Below are 21912 nucleotides of genomic sequence, written 5' to 3' on the forward strand. Positions count from 1 at the left end.
TCCAAAAGCAGAGAAGCTTTAACGTATAAAAAACCAAAAAAAAACAAAAAAACATACAAGAAACATTTTTTCACTGACAAGGAGATTGCGAAGGAACAAAATATGTGGAAAACAGTCGCTGTTTCCTGTACATATCATTGTTTGCAATATCCTGGTTCATCTTTCTGTGCACTGTTAATCACTTAATGGCAAGTCCATTCAACGACCATGTGGTACTGTTAATGGCAAGTCCATTCAACCACCATGTGGTACTGTTAATGGCAAGTCCATTCAACGACCATGTGGTACTGTTAATGACAAGTCCATTCAATGACCATGTGGTTCTTTTAATGGCAAGTCCATTCAACCATGTGGTTCTGTTAATGGCAAGTCTATTCAACCACCATGTGGTACTGTTAATGGAAAGTCCATTCAACAACCATGTGGTACATGTACTGTTAATGGCAAGTCCATTCAACCATGTGGTTCTGTTAATGGCAAGTCTATTCAACCACCATGTGGTACTGTTAATGGAAAGTCCATTCAACAACCATGTGGTACATGTACTGTTAATGGCAAGTCCTTGCAACAACCATGTGGTACTGTTAATGGCAAGTCCATTCAACCACCATGTGGTACTGTTAATGGCAAGTCCATTCAACAACCATGTGGTACTGTTTATGGCAAGTCCATTCAACGACCATGTGGTACTGTTAATGGCAAGTCCATTCAACGACCATGTGGTACTGTTAATGGCAAGTCCATTCAACGACCATGTGGTACTGTTAATGGCAAGTCCATTCAATGACCATGTGCATACCATGCTTGATGTGTCCCAACAGATAAAAAGAAATGGCTACAGCAAAGGCCTTTTCCTTTCAGGCAAAGAAGGCAGCTACATCCTCATCTTCTACGACACAAATTCGCATTGAAAGGGAGATTCTCACACATCTGCTATTTGGTACAGCTTTCTTACTTTCTTTCTTTATTTGGTGTTTAACGTCATTTTCAACCGTTCAAGGTTATATCACGACGGGGAAAGGGGGGGGGGGGGGGAGATGGGATAGAGCCACTTGTTAATTGTTTCCTGTTCACAAAAGCACTAATCAAAAAATTGCTCCAGGGGCTTGCAACGTAGTACAATATATGACCTTACTGGGAGAATGCAACTTTCCAGTACAAAGGACTTAACATTTCTTACATACTGCTTGACTAAAATCTTTACAAACATTGACTATATTCTATACAAGAAACACTTAACAAGGGTAAAAGGAGAAACAGAATCCGTTAGTCGCCTCTTACGACATGCTGGGAAGCATCAGGTAAATTCTTCCCCCTAACCCGCGGTACAGCTCATACCCGATTCGTCAACTAAAGCATGCAACAAAAACCTCAGTATTCTTGTGTGTTTCACAAACATTGGACAAATAGGATCTCTCTGGGACAGGTAACAAAGGGTAATAAATATTTTAGGCAAAATCTGCACAGGCGAACAACACTGGAATGCACTTAAAAAAATCAATGAACTCTCATGCGTATAAATATCTCTCACATTTGTTAAAATTGTCAATATAAATAAGTAACTTTGCGCACTCTGAAACAAAAAGAATACCCAAGAGGCTTTTCCTCTATCTCCCATTAACCAAACACTCCGACTGTACAACAATATATTTTCTTGACAATTCTACCTCTTGTATCAAACCCCATATTCTTACTAACTCTGTCTTTCTTCTGCTTATACATGTATCAACAATCTCCTATTCATACATGTCACCCAAATGCATCTCTTTTGGTGCCATGTTTTTAATCTCAACGACACAAACGAAAAGTGTAGCCCGTAAGGTGGCCAATACTTCACCCAGAAAAACATGGGACAAGGGAGATAACTTCCTTTCTTTCTTTACTTTCTTTATTTGGTGTTTAACGTCGCTTTCAACCACGAAGGTTATATCGCGACGGGGAAAGGGGGGGGATGGGATAGAGCCACTTGTCAATTGTTTCTTGTTCACAAAAGCACTAATCAAAAATTTGCTCCAGGGGCTTGCAACGTAGTACAATATATTACCTTACTGGGAGAATGCAACTTTCCAGTACAAAGGACTTAACATTTCTTACAAGTTACACACTGCTTGACTAAAATCTTTACAAAAATTGACTATATTCTAAACAAGAAATACTTAACAAGGGTAAAGGGAGAAACAGAATCTGTTAGTCGCCTCTTACGACATGCTGGGGAGCATCGGGTAAATTCTTTCTCGTCCCAACCAATATGGGATTCCCCCTAACCCGCAGGGTGTAGGCTTTTACATGGGATCTGACCATTCCTCGACTCAGATCACATTAAAAAAAATGAACAGCTCTCTGTGCACAGAATGAATTTTCATTAAAATATATCAAGGTAACCAATCAGATAAAAAATCTATTAAAAATGAATGGTATCCGTTTTTGTCTTACAGTTGAGATTACTCATGGGGTTGTTCAGACAAGGAGCACCAAAATATATTACTGACATTATTATACTAGATGCGTAACAACATTTTATGCAAATGTCGCCGTTTAAAAAATCTTTTTATAAATCAATGCTTGTATTTGTCAAGAAAAAAAGGCTGCTCATCTTAAAGATTCCAGCTGGTTATCTTTTTTGGTACAAAATGAGTGCAAGCTCTGTACAAAATGTCCCACCCATATTGCACCTATTAGTTCATAACTGCTTTGCAACTGCAAGGTGTGTGTGTGTGTGTGTGTGTGTGTGTGTGTGTGTGTGTGTGTGTGTGTGTGTGTGTGCGCGCGCTTGCGTGCGTTTATGTGTGAGTGCGAGTGTGCGTATGTGTGTGTGTGACTGACTATTAGGGCTTAACGTCCTCTTAAGACCAGTTGGCCTATATTGGGACAGGCATTGATAATACGCTGAAGACATGGTGTGATACTTTGACTCAAACAAGCCCGCTGTGGCTGTCTTCTTTGACACACCAGCATTGGGTTTGTCTCGTCAAAGTATCGAAATACAATCATGATAATCAGAGATGAGATATGATGCATGCGTGTCTTCGTGTTTTCCAAGCCCTGAGACTTTCGCTGTGAACTTGGGATCTTTTTCGTGCGCATGTGTGCACACGGGGGTGTTAGGACACTGAAGAGAGTCTGCACAAAGTTGACTCTGAGGAATAAATCTCTCGCCGAATGTGGGGATCGAACCCACACTGATAGCGACCAACTGCTTTAGCTTTACCAACTGAGCTATGTCTCTGCTCTGACTGTGTGTGTAACCATGTGAAAGTAGACATGACCAAACTGCTCACAACCTGCCATTTTGGGCAGTAGATAACCTCCCAGACAACAGAAAGCTGCAGAGTCTATTTAAACCATTGAAACAGATACAGAGGCACCTAAACACCTAAAAACGTCCCTTTTTTTGCCCTCATAGCTCCCCCCGCCCCCTTCATTTCTATTGGAAGTTCCCCAAAGATGAAGGGAAAAGCTTCACAGGGTTACTCTCCACAAATCTATGAATGCTTTACAATTGAGACTGAAGTACTGTACACATTTTACATACTGAACATTCTTTATACAGATATCAGACAATTGGTTTGGCCACACCATTTTAAAAACAAGCAAATGCACTAAATGTCAGTGGTGTTATGCGACTCTTTTTACGATTTCATTTCAAGTAGATTTTTTTTTAGATCAGACTCTGTGCGGCAGATCCTCAGTAATGACTTCCATGCATGACTCTTCTTATTATCACCACATTTCTTGCCCTATATAAGTCTTTATCTAACTATTTTTATGATGCTGCACATACATATCATACTTAATTATGTTTTAGAAAATAACAAAGAAATGATGAAATTAAATGACTGCAATTCAGCTTCAAAAACATTAATTTTGTATGTTTACTCATAGACCAAATAGCCTGGACCGCCAACTCGTCATGTGACCCTTCGAGGTTACGACGCTCGACTTTCAGGGGCGCTTTGCGTCCGGTTTGAAAGGCCAGTGATTCGAAGACAGTGAAAAGAAAGCACGCTCCAGTTATTTGTGACAATGGGAGGTGACAATGAACTGGATTTTCCAAAACTCCAAACTAAACTTCACAAAACATGTTCCATATGCACTTTAGCTGAGTTTATTTTAGCATTTTCAGAACTTACCTCGGCAACTTCGTCCATGTTTACAATCGACACCGGATATGACATCCCCCTGATTTCTGAAAGGCCATGTAAGCGTAGGTTCCTAAATGCGAGAGGCCGCTACCTCGTAATAGAGAGAAAGAGCGGAGAGAGAGCTAGTTGGCGGTCCAGGATAAATGGTCTATGGTTTACTGTTTTGAAATCTGAATAGGTTTGTGTTGAAAAGGAATTGTCTTCAAAGCTAACAGGTATTATCAACACATGTGTCAAGTTTCTATGGCTTTTTTCAATTACAGAAAAACATGAAGCCATACAGCATGACAGACAGAGTCAAATATTAAGGGGTGGGCGAGAGTCAAATCAGAGTTGGACAGGATTTATCTGATCGGAAAATATCGTCACATCGTAAGTTGTGTTAAAACGAGTACACATGGACAATCCAGTTGGATTTCCAAAAATACAACTTCTCACAGTAAAATGTCTATATGTTAAAAACACTCTCACAGTACCAAGCTACCTGTCACAACACTGTGGTAAAAAAATAGACAAAACACTTGTCCAGACAACATACATAATACCTATTTATCAAAGGACGATTAATACGTTGGCATAAAAAGCACTTTCAGCAAAACTGACTTATTCACTTGTTAAGAGTCAAGCTCAAAACCAGCGCAATCAGGAATTCTAAACACTCAATCAAGTTCATGACTATCTGTTGTTCCGGATCTCTTCAGAATGACTTGCCATTTAATAAGTTGTTCGCTGTTTTCGCTCTCTTCTTGTCTCCAAAACTACTCAACATCACCTGCTCTATCACAAGCAGACAACTAATGTAACCTATCTGCAAGGAACTCCTCATAAATGCACGGCCTTTACTTCTGGTAACCACCCGTTGTGGGTTGGGTCTCTTTGCGAATTGTTACGCAGGGACCTACAGTGAAGAACGTCTCACTTTTCAGTCACTTCGAGGTAGCCTTTCAAAGAAGGAGGGTGTATGCTAGGAGGGTGTAGGCTCCTGCCATCACCCGTTGACCCCCGCTGTCTTGTGTGGTGAGTGCTCCAAGCCAGGAAGCTGGAGCGTTTCAACAGCAGCTGAAGTCCCACAGTTTGACCGTCTTGTCATAGGAGCCGGACACGATGATGAAGTCGTTGAACTGCAGGCACGTCACGCCATCCGAGTGGTTGCGTAGCGTCACCAGCCTCTCGCCAGTCTCTAACGACCACACCTGCGACAGAAAATAAAACGGTTCTAATTCACTCAATGTACTCTGCAATTTGTAACAAGCATTTTGCAAGATGTTATATCTCTCTAACGATCACACCTGTAACAGAAAATCTAACAGTACTAATTCACTCACTGTACACTGCAATTTGTGACAATCATTTTGCAAGATATTATATACGTCACCAATGACCACATCTGTTACAGGTACTAACTCACACACACTGTACACTGCAATTTGAGACAATCATTTTGCAAGATGTTATATCCGTCTCCAATGACCACATCTGTTACAGGTACCAACTCACACACTGTACACTGCAATTTGTAACAATCATTTTGCAAGATGTTAATATTTGTTATATCCGTCTCCAATGACCACACACTGTACACTGCAATTTTTAAAAAATTTGGCCAAGCAAATCATGTAGCGTGTTTGAATTTTAACAGTTTGATGTATTTAACAAAGTTAATCGGACACTGAAATTCTTTTTGTGTGTGTGTGCATTAGATTACCACCAGGAATCAGCCATTCACTACGAAATTACATCTCATGTGCCAACCCTCCTACCATTAAACCCACAGTCCCCTCACTCTTGCATTATTAGCAATGCATATTTCTGAGGCTTATAAAAACACTGATAGACTGACCATTTTGTAAAAGAGGAAAGAGGAAACCACGGTGCATAGCGGAGTTGTCTGCACCCGCTTGAGAAGTGGTATTAAACTAGAGATGTACTAATTTGCCGTAACAGCACATATTGTTACCTCTTAATCAAAATCCCTTGATCAGAGTATAGATGCACCTAAACTTTACAAAAAATCACACAAAAATCTTGTGGACATGATGCCTCTGTTCCCAATGTGATAATAATAATTGTCAGTAAGTACTGGTGTCACATGACTGATGTGAACCAGTTGATTGGCTAATGGCGATGCGCTAAAACTGTTAGCGCACTCTTGGAGTGCGCTAACTTTTCCACAGAGCGTATTCTTCCGCCCTTTGCCTAAGCGAGAATGTACTCTCATCCTCAGAATTAATTAATGACATGTAGCTTATATTCTCCACAATACCAATGATTATGACCATAAATTTCCTGCTTCTCAATTAAAGCAGAAGTGGTTTTTTTCTGACAGATTGCATGTGCCTGTGCCACTGATCTAAAAATAGAACCCGCTGTGTCTAATTTTTCAGTTTCGACTTGCGAAGATTCCTCTCATAATTATGCCATGTTAGTGGCATGTAGCTTATTATCCACATTACCAAATGATGAGTTAGTATAGAATTCCCAGCAGCTAACAGAAAACACAAGTGTTGTTCCGATAACGTAGCTGCTAGATCAGCACGTACTGACGTAGCAGACTACACTGAAATTTATATGACTGCATCTGTTCAGTAAATGAATGTTTTCCGAATTATTATTTCAAGGCAAGAACAATCGGAATCAAAAACGTGTAGGGTTTAGAACGTTCTTACCATATATAAGACTTATTACCAGCCTGCCTCATGCGTGCAGACTCAGTGCAACGTGACGAGCAATTTTTGTTTTTGAAATGAGACTCAGTGCAGTGGTTCGATTGCCATAGCTTAGCAGACGACATAAATCCCGCTCAGCAAATTAACATGTTGGGCAAATGTGAACGATAAAACAATGGGGATATAATACGTGTAGGGTTCAGAGCATTCTTACCGTTCATATTTAGTACCAGACTCCCCTATGAGTGAAGATACCACACGAGAAACATGCCACATTAATTTTGAAAATGTGCTTACCGTCGACCTTGGCAAGGGGCAACACTCTGCATAGTCAATCTGTCGAAGCTCGATGAAGGTTTGGAATCGCAAATAACTAAGAGCACAGTCCTTTCTCCGAGTTTAAATGAGGTCTCTATGAAAGATCATCACTTTTTAGCTTAACGCTACACTGGAAGTTACAAACAGAAATTAAAACAAGAGTTTGCGTGTGACGAAAGCATGACACACCTGAGACAGCCCACACAAAAGTAGATCTGACACAAACCGACCACACAGTTACGCCTATCCAAATGCTCGTTGCAAAATGTGCGTTTTGAATCTTCTTTTTTCTCTGGCGGTACTGACAATATCGTTATTGAAACAATCCCAGTGCACTAAGGGATTTATAGAGCAAATCTCGAAAATAATTATTGAACTCAGCGCTATGCGTTTCGTTCAATAATGAATTTTCTCGATTTGCTCTATAAATCCCTTAGTGCACTGGGATGTCTCAATAACTTAAATAATAATAATAATAATAATAATAATAAATGAGCATTTATATAGCGCAACATCATAACTTTACAATTATGCTCTTTGCGCTTGACACATTTAAAATTAAAACACAGTTATACAAGCATTTACATCTACATTCATAGTCAACAACGCTTGATACATACCAACCCTAAAAGAAAGGGAAAACAACACTCACCTTCAATGTTTTGTCATCGGCTGCACTCACAACTCGCCAACTGTCTGCCTGTAGAAACCTGAAAAAAAGACAACTTTATTCTCGTCTCCTTCTTTCTAAACTCAAAAGACCTCCCTTCCCGTGCAAACCATCAATTAGACCACAAGTCTTCCTGGAGCTTTACCACTGCTACAATGTATTAAACAGCCTTGCTGCTTTCTTGGGAGACTGAGGATATCTTTAATGAATGAAGTTTTATCATTTCTGTTTGTAGAAGCAATGCTAACAAGGATTAATACAACTCCCGCTGTACAGTCTTTCCTAATACCGTAAAATCCCTAGCATAAGCCCACCATCTAGCAAACGCCCACCCTCCACTTTGGGCCAAAGTTGTGCACAGGGGTAACTACCTAGCAAACGCCCACCCTGCTTTTTTCAAAGAGACTATAGGCTCACTTTCACTAGGATTTGTGCAGACTGTTCTAAAAATCATCTTTTTCCCCTTCTTTACCTTTTCGTGTTTCTTTCCTTTTTTCTTATTCTTTGTCCCCTCTCCTCACTCCCACCCATCGTTCATGTTTTTTCGAGTTTCTCTTCTCTTTTTTTTCCTAAGTTTGTGGGTTTTTCTTTCTCAGAAAGATTGGGCCTTTTGAAGACAAAATCCAAGTTCAGTTAACGTTTCATTTCCAAAGACGATCGTGTAATTTCTTCCCTGTACAGAAAGAAAGGGCTTCATTGGTGTTGACATTTCGACATTTCATCAAGTTTCTTTTTCCCGGAATTGTGTTGTTATTGTTTGTCCTTGCAAAGGTCTAGCGATTTTCTTTTTACTTTATAAATTTATATGAATGACTATGCTCGGGTTGTTTTCAGAAGAGCCAGTCTCTCTCTGTCTCTGTCTCTCTCATGGTTGGCCTTCTTTGCCTCAAAGTCCTTTTTCTTTCTTTTTTCCTTCACTTCTACTCACACAACCTAACTTACATGCTTTCGGGGTTTGTATTCACTCAATTACACAGTTGAGCACAAAACTTACTTTGTGCAAAGGGGTCTATCCCTAGCAAACGCCCACCCCCCAATTTTGCCCTAAATCTATGCACAGGGGGGGTGGGCTTATGCTAGGGATTTTACGGTACCTCTGATGAAAGGATGCCTTTGGAACCAGCCCAAAGTTTTCATACATTGAAGGTGGCTTATCATGACGGATATATTTGATAAAGATAATATACCCATTAATTGAATTCATCCGCCAAATCAGATATCATATTGCTTTAAAGAGCAAGTATATAAGCTAAGCTTGTTGTGCTCCATTTATTTAATTGATTGTATGCGGCATTGTCATTTGCAATTATCTGAATAAAACAGTTTAAACCAAAGATAATAAACTAAAGGATAACAGAAAATGTCCTTTCGTGAGAGGTATCCTCTCATCCAAGGGGCCTCTCATCGCAGGGACCACTGTAATGAAAATATCTCTACAGCATACCTGATAACTCCGGTGTGTCCTTCCGCTGCCTTCCAGTCGATGGTGTTGATGCAGTCACCCGTGACGATGTCCCAGAACTTGATGTTACAGTCCAGTGAACCGCTGACGATGCGAGTGGAGTCGAACTGCAGACAGGTCACGGCGTCCTGGTGACCCGCTAAGGTGCGAGTGCACTGGCCCTCGTAGTTCCACAACTGATTAGAGGAAGTAAATCACGCATGAGATTATAAAATTGTAAAAACGAAGGTTACATTTTCTGATCACATACACACACACGGACAGATGTACAGCATTTACCAATCCAAGGATCACGTTTTTACAAAAAAAGTGAATACAAATGTATCCACTGTATTCCAATAATAAGTATGACTCTTGGCTCTCACAGAAACCAGTTACGCCAATTGGTCAAAGCAAATCTAAAACACAATGATTACATCATATTTGTCTGGACAAACCCAGTCAAACAAAATATAAACCTGTATGCTGATTTCATTTCAAGTATTTTGAAATGTTCACGGATAAAGGACCAGACATTTCTGGTGATCCCAAACTCTGCAAATAGGATCAAATTTCTATGGTTGACTTACCTTGATGGTGTTATCAGCGGAACCAGACACTATCTTTGTATCGTTAAAGTGAACACATAACACTGCCGCCTGGTGTCCCCTGCAAACAAAATAAATACATGGATCAAAAAATGTATTTTGCTTCACTCATTTTTCTTGTCATCAAAGATAGATTACAAAGCATACAAATAATTGTTACAAATAAAATTAACTGAATAATAATATCATAGTATGAGGCAAATGTTTTGTCTGGGAAATCCAACAAACCTCAGGTACACAAATTGACAAATGTCCTTTACTGTTTTTCACCTCCCTGCTCTCCCTAGTTGGTTAGCAGAAAACAAAACAAACAAAAACCTTCACTAAATAAAGGGAAAGGGAAAATACAGGTGCGTCTCTGACTTACGCCAAAGTTTTGCGACACTGGCCGGAGCGAAGGTCCCAGACTTTGAGGGTCATGTCGTAAGATCCACTGATGACCTTGTCATCGTCCACCTGGAGGCAGCGGACCGTTTCACGGTGACCGATCATGGTGACCTTGCAGGCTATGCTTGACCAGCTGTCTTGCGTGGACAAGTCCCACACCTGGCATTGAAAGGAAGAGAACAATTGTCATCTCATGTTTTTATACCAAAGCTTTCTATTCATCCTGATTCAAATCTTCGAGATGCTGAAGAAATGAGAAACAAAGGGAAGTAAGCTCTCTAAATGCTTACCACATATGTAACAAGAGGAATTGAGAGTTATGCGGAACCAATCTCCTGGCACCTGAGAGAATAAAAAGTATTGAAATGAACAAGTGACTTTCATCCTCTAAAAATAATGGTAGCTTCACAATAGTTTCTTACACTTTCGTTTACTACATGTATCAAGGTTGAGCAGACTCAGCAACTAAATAACAAGTCGCGTAAGGCGAAATTACTACATTTAGTCAAGCTGTGGAACTCACAGAATAAAACTGAGCGCACTGCATTTTTTCACAATGACCGTAGTCCGCCGCTAGTGCAAAAGGCAGTGAAAGTGACGAGCCTGTTTAGCGCGGTAGCGGGTTGCGCTGTGCTGCATAGCACGCTTTACTGTACCTCTCTTCGTTTTAACTTTCTGAGCGTGTTTATAATCCAAACATATCATATCTATATGTTTTTGGAATCAGGAACCGACAAGGAATAAGATGAAATTGTTTTTAAAACGATTTCGGAAATGTTATTTTAATCATAATTTTTATATTTTTAATTTTCAGAGCTTGTTTTTAATCCGAATATAACATATTTATATGTTTTTGGAATCAGAACATGATGAAGAATACAATAAAAGTAATTTTGGATCGTTTTATAAAAAAATAATTTTAATTACAATTTTCAGATTTTTAATGACCAATGTCATCAATTAATTTTTAAGCCTCCATGCTGAAATGCAATACCGAAGTCCGGCCTTCATTGAAGATTGATTGGCCAAAATTTCAATCAATTTGATTGAAAAATGAAGGTGTGACAGTGCCGCCTCAACTTTTACAAAAAGCCGGATATGACGTCATAAAAGACATTTATCGAAAAAATGAAAAAAAACGTCTGGGGATATCATACCCAGGAACTCTCATGTAAAATTTCATAAAGATCGGTCCAGTAGTTTACTCTGAATCGCTCTACACACACACACACACGCACAGACACACACACACACCACGACCCTCGTCTCGATTCCCCCTCTATGTTAAAACATTTAGTCAAAACTTGACTAAATGTAAAAACCCACAAGACAAAGTTTACAACCCCTCTATGCTTAAAAATTGCAAAGGAACCAAGACTTGTGCCGCACCATTTTGCAAGAATTTTACAGCTCATACATGCAAGCAAATGCAACCAGTTCTCCGAAAAAGGAAAAACACATGAACAAACATGTTAGGTACAAGCTGAAAACCCACCAAGAGTATAACTATTCCACGAGGCTTTTACATACCTCCCCTCCTGCTCCTTTCCTCTCTGGAGTGCATGTGCCTGAAAAGCCTAGCTGATACTGCATTAAAACTCAAATTCACCACCCATCTCACCCAACTGCCAGTCTTACCTTGATGGATTTGTCACTGGAGCCGCTGACTAGACGATTTCCCTCCAGGTGAAGACAGCGCACTGTCCCACTGTGACCCACCAGCGTCTGTACTGACCACTTGGCATTTGTTCGGATGTTCCACACCTAAAAAAGAGTAGTTCAACGTATAAGCAAATCTCAGAGAAAAATCTCCTGTTCAGCTAACTCGCCTAAAGTTTATTTGGATTGCTCACATTTGGAAAACAGTAGTTCCAGGCACCTGCAAAACTAAGACTTAATATCAGTGTACCTTCCTTCATGCGTAGAGCAAATTGCAAATTCCAACAGACACATCCAGGCTTTTAGCTGCAATATTTGCGTCTTTTTTCATAACTGACACCTATGACAATCTGCGAAATCAATTCAGCTAAATGTCCAAACTCTGCATTCAGACTGCTGAATTTTGGTAAGTGTCAAGTGAAAGAATGTCCCTAGTACATGTACAAATTGTACCCCCCGAGGGTTAGGGGGAAGAATTTACCCGATGCTCCCCAGCATGTCGTAAGAGGCGACTAACGGATTCTGTTTCTCTTTTTACCCTTGTTAAGTGTTTCTTGTATAGAATATAGTCCATTTTTGTAAAGATTTTAGTCAAGCAGTATGTAAGAAATGTTAAGTCCTTTGTACTGGAAACTTGCATTCTCCCAGTAAGGTACAGTAAAACCTGAGTCTAGCGGACCCTTGTTGTAACGGCCACCTGCTACATACGGACAGTTTATCATGGCACGAACACGATTTCAACAATAACTAACCTTTAACGGGCGGACACCTGCCACTTACGGACGCGGACACGATTTTTCGGACCGTAGGAAGTGTAAACACTGTCACAAACGGACACAACGTACATAAAAACGCAACTTCGAAAACTCGACTGTTATGCAGACAGTGCTCGGCAGCCGTAGCCGTAGCACAAATGGTTGTTGATTGGTTGTCCTGTCCCTTTTCTGACCAATCAGTGGCTTGTTTAGATGGAGACCCACTTTCGCTCACTCACTTTCGCTTTTCCGCATTGTGGATACAGTCACAATCAAAAGCAACAGTAGACTACTGTGTTTGAAAATGGAATCTCCAGCAGGAAAAAGAAAAGCGTTGACTTTAGAGCAGCGTGTCGCTGCCTTGAAAAAACTAGATAGCGGCCAATCATGCCAAGATGTGGCGAAGGAGATGGGATGTGGTAAAACACAGATCGCGAGGATCAAATCGGAAAAAGAAGACGTGATGATCTCTCTCTCTTTGTAAGCAATCGTTCGAAGGAAACAATAGTTAACACAGCTAAATTTTTGTTCCATGCATTTATGCTGAGACTAGAAAAACTGAATGAAACAAGAGCTGACCCAATTTGGTCGAGACACACTGCGGAATTTCCCATTGAATGACTGATGAAGAGTCAGCTATTTTTAGCTTTGTGACGTCCGACTTGCGTAAGTTTGATGCACAGTGTGTGTAGGGAACGGGTTAGGTGGGGTGGGGGGGGGTGGGGGGATGTTGTTGTTGTTGTTGTTGTTTGCTACATGTATCATTTGTTTACTCACATTTTCAGTGAGTCTCATGTTCAATCCAATAAATACATACTACAGGACTGACAAAAAGTGTCTTGTTCATTTTACGTGCTCTTTGTAAAATATTGCCCCGGCCCCTCCACCTGTGAAGAAGGGACACCTGTCTAATAGGGACACTATTACCATTCCCCAAGGGTGTCCGTTAGAGACAGGTTTTACTGTAATACATTGTACTACGTTGCAAGCTCCTGGAGCAAATTTTTGATTAGTGCTTTTGTGAACAAGAAACAATTAACAAGTGGCTCTATCCCATCTCCCCCCTTTCCCCCGTCGCGATATAACCTTTGTGGTTGAAAACGACGTTAAACACCAAATAAAGAAAGTACAAATTGGACAGATCTTGATGTGGTAAACTTCATCCTTCACACAGGAAGGAAGGTATCTTTAAATTGCAACCTGGCACCGCTTACACTTGGTGATCAAGGGGAAGTTGCAACAAACAGGTCACACTGACATAGGGATAGGCACAACGTTACCTCAGCCCTTTCGCTGATTTTCAACGCTAGCTAAACATCAAAATCTGATGCAAGAACGCCTTGTGAAAATGTCAAACCTTAATGGTCTTGTCGGAAGATCCACTGACGATTCTGTTGTCGTCAAACTGCACGCAGGATATTCCTGAAACACATTGAACCAATGGTTAGTGCTATAGAAACCACAACAGTGGAGAGACAACTCTCTCATTTAGACAGACCTACATTTCAGCACATAAAATAAACTCATCTCATCATGACAACTTTGTTGATAAAAAAAGACATACAGTCTAACCTCCCCTAGCGATCACCTCTCAATAACGACCACCAGCCTGCAACGACCATCCCAAAGAATCCCCGACGAGTTCTGGGCTGTATAATTTACCTTCCCAGAGCAACCACCTGTCAATAACAACCACTTTTGGTCAATACATTTGGTGGTTGTTGACACGTTCGACTCAAAATATAAACAGTGACATACATTCTTTTCTACACAGACATGATAAATACCTTGTGTGTGACCTTCAAAAGTCCTGACAGTACATCGACCAGCAAGCCAGTTGTTGCGCAACCTGAACCGTTCAGCGAACACACGCTTCCACTAGAATCAAACACAAAGGAAAGAAAACATGTACAGTCTCCAATCAGATAACAGATTAGGGTAACCAAAAGCTATTGTGTAAAAGAAACGTCACACAATGTTAATGAATATGTTGAACTCTTAATGCTAACCCCCTTTTGTGTGTACACACAAGCACAAGACCAAGTACCCACGAAAAAGATCATGCAATCCATGTCAAAGTTCAGTGGGTTAGACAAACACATAAAACTCCGAGCATGTAATCCCCGGAATCAGAGTTTGACTGCCTAAATGGCAGGGAAAAACGGCCATACACATATATAAGTCCGCTCGCGCCCATTAGATTTATGTGGGAGTTGACGCGCATGAACTCAGAAGAAGAAGAAGACGAAATCTAACAAAGTGAAAAAACTGTATCCAGAAACAACAGCATTTCTAATACCATGATGCAAACACATTGGATCAGTGACTGTGCAAACAATTTTTCCAGCTGGCATTTTGGTACAAGGACATGTCTCAAAAAGCCCTGTCATTGTGCCATGGAAAGCAGCCAAAACGCATCAAAGCATGCAGTGATCTTGTTATACAGTGGACCGCCGCTTTCAAGACCTTCAACAAAAACATGAGGAAAAGCAAGTCTTTAACAGGAGGGAGTCTGAAAATGGAGGTAACTTTACAGAGACTATGAACAGAACATCTGAGAAAGGAGGGCCCTAAAAAGGAGGAAGTCATTAAATTCGGGGGGGGGGGGGGGGGGGGGGGAGGGGGGTGTCTCAAAAGGGGGGGTTCTACTGTAGCATACACTGATTTTGTTATGTTTGTGGGAAAAAGACATCAAACTACATATCCATTGGTACCAGTCGTCGATTAAGCTCTCAGATTTCAAGCAGTAAACTATCAAAACTGTTCAGACTACATGATCCCTGTTATGATCTTTTCATTCAAATTTCAGACTTTATTTTCACTTCTCTCAGAGCCAGAAAGTACATGTACCATTGAGTGACACCATTCTCCCTGAGTGTTCTCACCTGTATGCTTCCTTCAGATGACATAAAGCTGATGACCTGTTTGTGCTCTGCCGCTTTGGACAATCGCCATTTGGCTCGACAGCAAAAGCATCGCCATAGTGACAGTTCTTCTGCTAACTGCTGCCACAGCTTACACACCTGGGCCGCTCTGCACAGACTCACTGAAACATAGCGCACAAGAAAAACACATGAATACGATGTACATGCACTTGATAAAAACAACCAACAAAATGCTAGCCAGAATGACTCCTCAGAAGGCAGGCAAAATAGATCAGTTCACCAAAACACAGATTTGTTTTGTATATATCCCGGTAACTTGACTTACACTGGAGAACCAAAATCACACCTCTGCCAATAAACCTTCATCTTAATCTTGCTTAAGTTTAACATACCAGCATGTTATTTCTCCCTAAAAAACCCTGGTTCTCTTGCACTAACAGAGAACAGAACAACAGTATAAACCCCCTTTTGAGACCCCACGATTCCCCCTTTTTGAGACATTTATTTTTCAGATTTTCTGTGCATAACCTGAGTAAATTTACCTCCACATTTTAAGACTCCCCCTTTTTTAAGACCTGTTTTTCTCAGATTTTCGAAGGCCTTAAAAGGGGGTTCCACTGTGATCTTTTTCCCCCCCCGAAATCCCTGAAAATAAAAAAACCTGTGCCCTCTGGTTGCAAAACACCTTGTCCTGTCACAAAATGTTGGGCCACTCCTAGGTCTTGACAGCAAGAAAAGTAACATTAAAATTTAAACTAATGAGCATCGCAGCTTTGCGCGGTCAGACACTCACCTGGGTCCAGGTAGGTCATGATCTTAGCAGCGAGGGGGGTGGGCAGCCAGGTGAGGAAGTCCTGACAGTTGGGGGGACAGCCGCGATGAAGATTGGCCTCCATGCGCACCGACAACAGGTGTAGCTGAGGCAGGTCACACACGCTCTGCAGGAAGAAAGAATAATAAAATAAAAAAAGATTTATTAATACTGTATTGTATAAATTCAGTTTTAAAAAAGTGAGTGTCCTCAAATTTGTTCAACACTAATCATCTTGAAAAAACCTCTTTGCCAACTTCTCCCAAACATATTATGCATAATTTACAAAAATATATACAAGACAAACATGGATGAACAAGGATGATTACGAATAAATAATACACATGTATGTGGGGGCAGGATAAGTAATATTAAATTTGTTGAAAGTTCTGTACTTACCAACAATCCTTTCAACACAATATTCTTCTGCTCATGGCTACAATCTGAAAACCATCTCTTCATCGTCTGCAACAGAAAAACAAAACAGAAAATGTTTAACTTCAAGTAATATTAATCCCAATTCACATCCATTCAAGATTCAAGAATGGCCTTGACCCTTATTTAGTTATTATTGAGATGAGATATTTTCTGAAACTTAAAAGATGTTACACTGATAGTGATATGTGGTGCTTCAAGCAATTTGGTGCTTCAAGCAATTAGTAATAGCATGAGAAATTGAGCTTATAAAAAAGACCATCTAAAATTATGTAATTTGATACATTTTGATAAAGCCTCTTGATTCTTTTCAGGTAACACCTCAAAGGTCAATTTGATTATCCGAAAGAGCAAGCATGTGAAAAATGTGAGACAAAAAAATTAAATAAAACATTCCATAAACATGATTGATTAGGCCAAAAAGAAAAATATGTCTGTTTCCGGTAACATCGCCGAAAAAAATAGGGTCGGTCGGTGTTTTTTAAATTTTTTATTTAAAAAAAAACTAAACTTTTTCTTACGTTTTCAGAGGGATTCCCGGCGTCATTGGCCGCCATGGTTTTTTTCGCATGACGACGGAAACGGGAGGTAAGTCTCTTCGATTGTGAAGTCTCATCGACCGATTACCTCTCGTTTTTTTGTGGGTTTTTTTGTGTGCGAAAAGCGTATAAAACCTTTAGGGTCGGCACTTAAAAATAGGGTCGGTTGGGTTACCGGAAACAGACATATTTTTCTTTTTGGCCTTACTATGTGATGTCACTCTGGCCTAGACCGTAAAAACGCTAACCCACTTCAGACGATAAGTCTACAGCCAGTAATTGTCTGACATTCCAAGCACCCTTTCTAAAAGAAACAAGAAGGGCAAAGCCCATACGACTCACATGCTTTACACATTTTTCCTACCAAAATACATGTGACCTTGACCCAAGGTCAAGGTCATCCAAGGTCATGCAACACAAAGCTGTTAATTCAAGACATAGGAAGTACAATGGTGCTTATTGGCTCTTTCTACCATGAGATATGGTCACTTTTAGTGGTTCACTACCTTATTTTGGTCACATTTCATAAGGGTCAAAGTGACCTTGACCTTGATCATATGTGACCAAATGTGTCTCATGATGAAAGCATAACATGTGCCCCACATAATTTTTAAGTTTAAAACAGTTATCTTCCATAGTTCAGGGTCAAGGTCACTTCAAAATATGTATACAATCCAACTTTGAAGAGCTCCTGTGACCTTGACCTTGAAGCAAGGTAAACCAAACTGGTATCAAAAGATGGGGCTTACTTTGCCCTATATATCATATATAGGTGAGGTATTGAATCTCAAAAACTTCAGAGAAAATGGGAAAAATGTGAAAAATAGCTGTTTTTTAGGCAACATATATGGCCCCTGCGACCTTGACCTTGAAGCAAGGTCAAGATGCTATGTATGTTTTTGGGGGCCTTGTCATCATACACCATCTTGCCAAATTTGGTACTGATAGACTGAATAGTGTCCAAGAAATATCCAACGTTAAAGTTTTCCGGACGGACGGACGGACGTCCGGACGACTCGGGTGAGTACATAGACTCACTTTTGCTTCGCATGTGAGTCAAAAACACATGATATACAGTGGAAAGCCCCTTTTAAGACTTCCCAAAACACCTGACAAAATCAGGTCTTAAAAATGAGGGAGTCTTAAAATGGGGGTTTGTTTGTTTGTTTGTTCATGGGCTGAAACTCCCACGGCTTTTACGTGTATGACCATTTTTACCCCGCCATTTAGGCAGCCATACGCCGCTTTCGAAGGAAGCATGCTGGGTATTTTCGTGTTTCTATAACCCACCGAACTCTGACATGGATTACAGGATCTTTTTCGTGCGCACTTGGTCTTGTGCTTGCGTGTACACACGGGGGTTTTCGGACACCGAGGAGAGTCTGCACACAAAATAAATCTCTCGCCGAACGTGGGGACAAACTCACGCTGACAGTGGCCAACTGGATACAAATCCAGCGCGCTACCGACTGAGCTACATCCCCGCCCAAAATGGGGGTAAATTTACAAAGGCTAAGAACAGAAAGTCTGAGAAAAAAGGGTCTTAAAAGGGGGGGTTCCACTGTATGCTTATTCTTCATGGCTCTGTTTCTATCTAGTTATTGATCTATTTGCTACTTCAGATCACCTTGTAACCTTTCTGCTGGAGTAGAAGTACTACATTTATCAAGCTGCTAGAAATGAACAGGCAGAGAAAGGTGACGGCAAAGAAAATCAACCATATCTATTCGTTCGCAAAAGCATGGCCTTTTATGACATTTAGTTTTGTATTGTTTTTATTGTTGCTGTTTTTCCGGTTTCGCTGACAATGACATGTTGAAATCTTTAGCCTGGGTTCCGTGGATTTTTTTCTTCCCTATGTTAAAATATGACTTTCTGTAACATTACTGATGAATAATGCAGAGGCTTCTTTCATAAATATTTTAATATTTTTTTTAAGTGTTTACCATCGATATGTTTGTATATATATATGGATTTAAAGAAAATGCTGTGTGTAGGTAGTCATCGATGTGGGTTACATTTTTGTTTTTTTGGACATGTAATGATGTATACATGTACTTCATTTTAGCTCCCTGTGAGTGTAAAACTGTAACTGAAAGTCTTGCTGACGGACAAATGAAACTTGTTGCAGGCTAGTGATCTTCACAGAGAGACCTTTACCCCCGTTTATGGCATTATCAAGTACATGTACATCTACCCTCATTTTAAAAATACATTTAGCATTTCTGCTCTCACTAGCGTCAGCATTAAGGTCATCCTTTTTCACAAAGCCAGCAAGTGACCGAACACCCAAATCCATACACAGCCCCAGAGAAATTGAGTCACACACAAAATGTATGCCAATAAATGTTGCATATACACACAGTTGGCTGCCAGACATACACTGATACAGTGATACACAGACTGACACAGTCACAAATACATTGTAAACACACCTACATAATGAATGAGAAAAAACCCACAATATACTCACTGCAAATCTGTCTTTGAAGACATTGGGCTTCACTCCTTCTGAGAAGTGGTTATGATCTTTCTTACTGTCTGTGGCACTTTTCTTATGGTTGCAATTATTGGAAGCGGCAACATGTTGGAACTCGGACAGGCAAGTGTGCGAGTGGGGCACGGACTCAGGAATGGGGACAGAGTTCACCTTGTGGGGGAGCTGGGAGGGGCTGGAATGAGCCCCATCCTCATCACTGTCACTGGAATAGTCACTGCGTCGATACTTGTACCGATTGTAGCTGCTTTTAGAGAAGTGTCCCCACGAGTTGACACTGCGAGGCAGGCTGGACATGTCGTGAGGAACAACCTCAGCAGGGGTGGTGCGCACAGCTTCACAGGGGGGCCTGGCGGGGGGAGGTGGGTAGGAAGTGTAGTCATGGATATTGCCATTGACGACGTTGCTGTAATACTGGTCGTGGTTGAGGGGTGGTTGGTTACTGTGGTGGGAAAGGTTGTGGATCTGGTTGTATTGCTGGTGGTGTCGCTGGTGGTGGGCTAGATTTTCCAGGTTCTCCAAGTACTCTCCAGTGGCCGGATAAGAGCTGGAGCGCAGTGGCAGTGGAGGTTCCTCATACCGATTGTTTTCACCAAAAGCAAAAGATGCCGCTGGCGTCAGTGGGTTGTGGTCTTCCATGGAAGAAGAGCTGGCAAGGTAGGGGTTGGAGGATAACTGTCGCGCCACCAATTTCCTCCGTGGCTTGGATCCAGAACTATCCTCCCCACCATCACCACCCCCAGCGTCCTTGATTCCCGTGCCACGACCCACATCTTCGCTACTGCTATTGGTGGTCTTACCATTGACAAGAGGGGCCACAGTCCTGGAGTTGTGGGGACAGTCGCTGCCTGGGGAGGTGGACAAACTCATGTCCGACACGCCTTCACTCAGGTCGCTGGCGGAGGGACTGGACAGCGACAGCCCCAGGAGGCGGAAGAGGTCCTGCTCGCTCATCAACCCTCAAGCAGACGCTGGACACTCACACCTCCCTGAGCTTGTCCAGTGGAATCTTCCATCTTCAGGCAACACTGTTTTCTTTTCTGTCAACTAGACATGGTACTGATCTTGTTATACTACTAGTACTATCAACATGAACTCTATCACTTTCTGGTTGTTATAGTTTTTTAAAGACCAGCTTCCACAGATTTGACAAATTTGAGTGCTTTCACAAGGTGAAAGTCCACATCAAACAGAAGTCGAATGATCAAGCTTTCCAAACTTCAAACATAATCTCAAGGATTGTCCTTTGGTGCAGCTACAAGGTTTTGTGTCTGGCCAGATGTCATCTTCAATGATCATCATTTGCAAAATCTGATCTGCAAAAAACAATGTAATACTTTTAAAGAAATAATCAACAAAAAGTATAAATTCAGTCTAATTCTAAAGAAAAGCAGTTATACGTGTATCTCATTCTGTTACTGTTAGGTCAATCTGCATTGGCTGCCCATGTCTGTCCAGTGTCCTGTCCCCCCATAAAGCATATCAACTCTACCTGTCCCAAGATAGGCCAATTGGTTCTAAGAGGACGTTAAAACTAATTATCATCATTGGCTGACCATGTTTAAATCAAGATCAAAAGAATGTTAGGGATTCAATCATGTCCTAGTCTAGACAGAATAACACAGCCCCTCCGCTGTGAAGTGTCCGACGTTCTCCTCTAGTCCGATTTGTACAGCGAATGATGCAGTCAGATCCAAGTCTAACAACGTACAGGTCTCCTTGTAATGTAACACTAACAGAACACAGTTTACTTGAGGATTTTTACATTGTTAGCCTATCATGTATCAATCATTTTCGGTCACCATCATTTAGTTATTAATTAAGCAAAGATTGACCTGAATAAGACAAAGTGAAACAACTGAAACATGCTGATGGTAACTACAATCGAACCCCTCCTCACGCAAAAAGCAGCATCCCACCTGTTAATGCGTATTTCTTTCCAGAAATGGCCAGCAGTTGACATTCTTTAGCGGAAAAGCGTAACTCGTCTGCGACTCGATCACCGCACCCTGCAGACAAACTATTTAAGAATCGGACATTTTGAGAACACATTGCAAACACTCTGATTCGGGGGGAAAAAGTAAACAAATAGACCAAGC

At 40.9% G+C, this 21912-nt stretch overlaps 1 protein-coding gene across 1 annotated transcript; it reads right to left on the minus strand.

The window, feature by feature from the left end:
• Window positions 1-457: 457 nt before the first annotated feature.
• On the minus strand, window positions 458-21811 carry LOC138964972 (F-box/WD repeat-containing protein 7-like). Its single transcript, XM_070337075.1, has 13 exons — window positions 21733-21811; window positions 19790-21129; window positions 16742-16807; window positions 16325-16469; window positions 15532-15692; window positions 14434-14524; window positions 14004-14068; window positions 11871-11996; window positions 10213-10391; window positions 9828-9906; window positions 9241-9434; window positions 7779-7836; window positions 458-5335 (listed from the first exon to the last, which is right to left on the minus strand). Exons 2-13 carry the CDS (start codon window positions 20765-20767, stop codon window positions 5192-5194), a joined length of 2286 nt encoding a protein of 761 aa, XP_070193176.1. The 5' UTR covers window positions 20768-21129; window positions 21733-21811; the 3' UTR covers window positions 458-5191.
• Window positions 21812-21912: the final 101 nt, after the last annotated feature.

The sequence above is a fragment of the Littorina saxatilis genome, linkage group LG4 (assembly GCF_037325665.1).
Source record: "Littorina saxatilis isolate snail1 linkage group LG4, US_GU_Lsax_2.0, whole genome shotgun sequence".
Classification (NCBI taxonomy): domain Eukaryota; kingdom Metazoa; phylum Mollusca; class Gastropoda; order Littorinimorpha; family Littorinidae; genus Littorina; species Littorina saxatilis.

Bases quoted from the DNA above. Each gene is read 5' to 3' on its own strand.
- LOC138964972 (XM_070337075.1), bottom strand. From the start codon at position 20,767: ATGAGCGAGCAGGACCTCTTCCGCCTCCTGGGGCTGTCGCTGTCCAGT. The intron at 16,470-16,741 runs GTAAGTACAGAA...TTCTTCCTGCAG, and splicing joins TTGTGTTGAAAGGATTGTTG to AGCGTGTGTGACCTGCCTCA. The intron at 9,907-10,212 runs GTAAGTCAGAGA...TTTTGTTTGCAG, and splicing joins CAGTGTCGCAAAACTTTGGC to GGGACACCAGGCGGCAGTGT.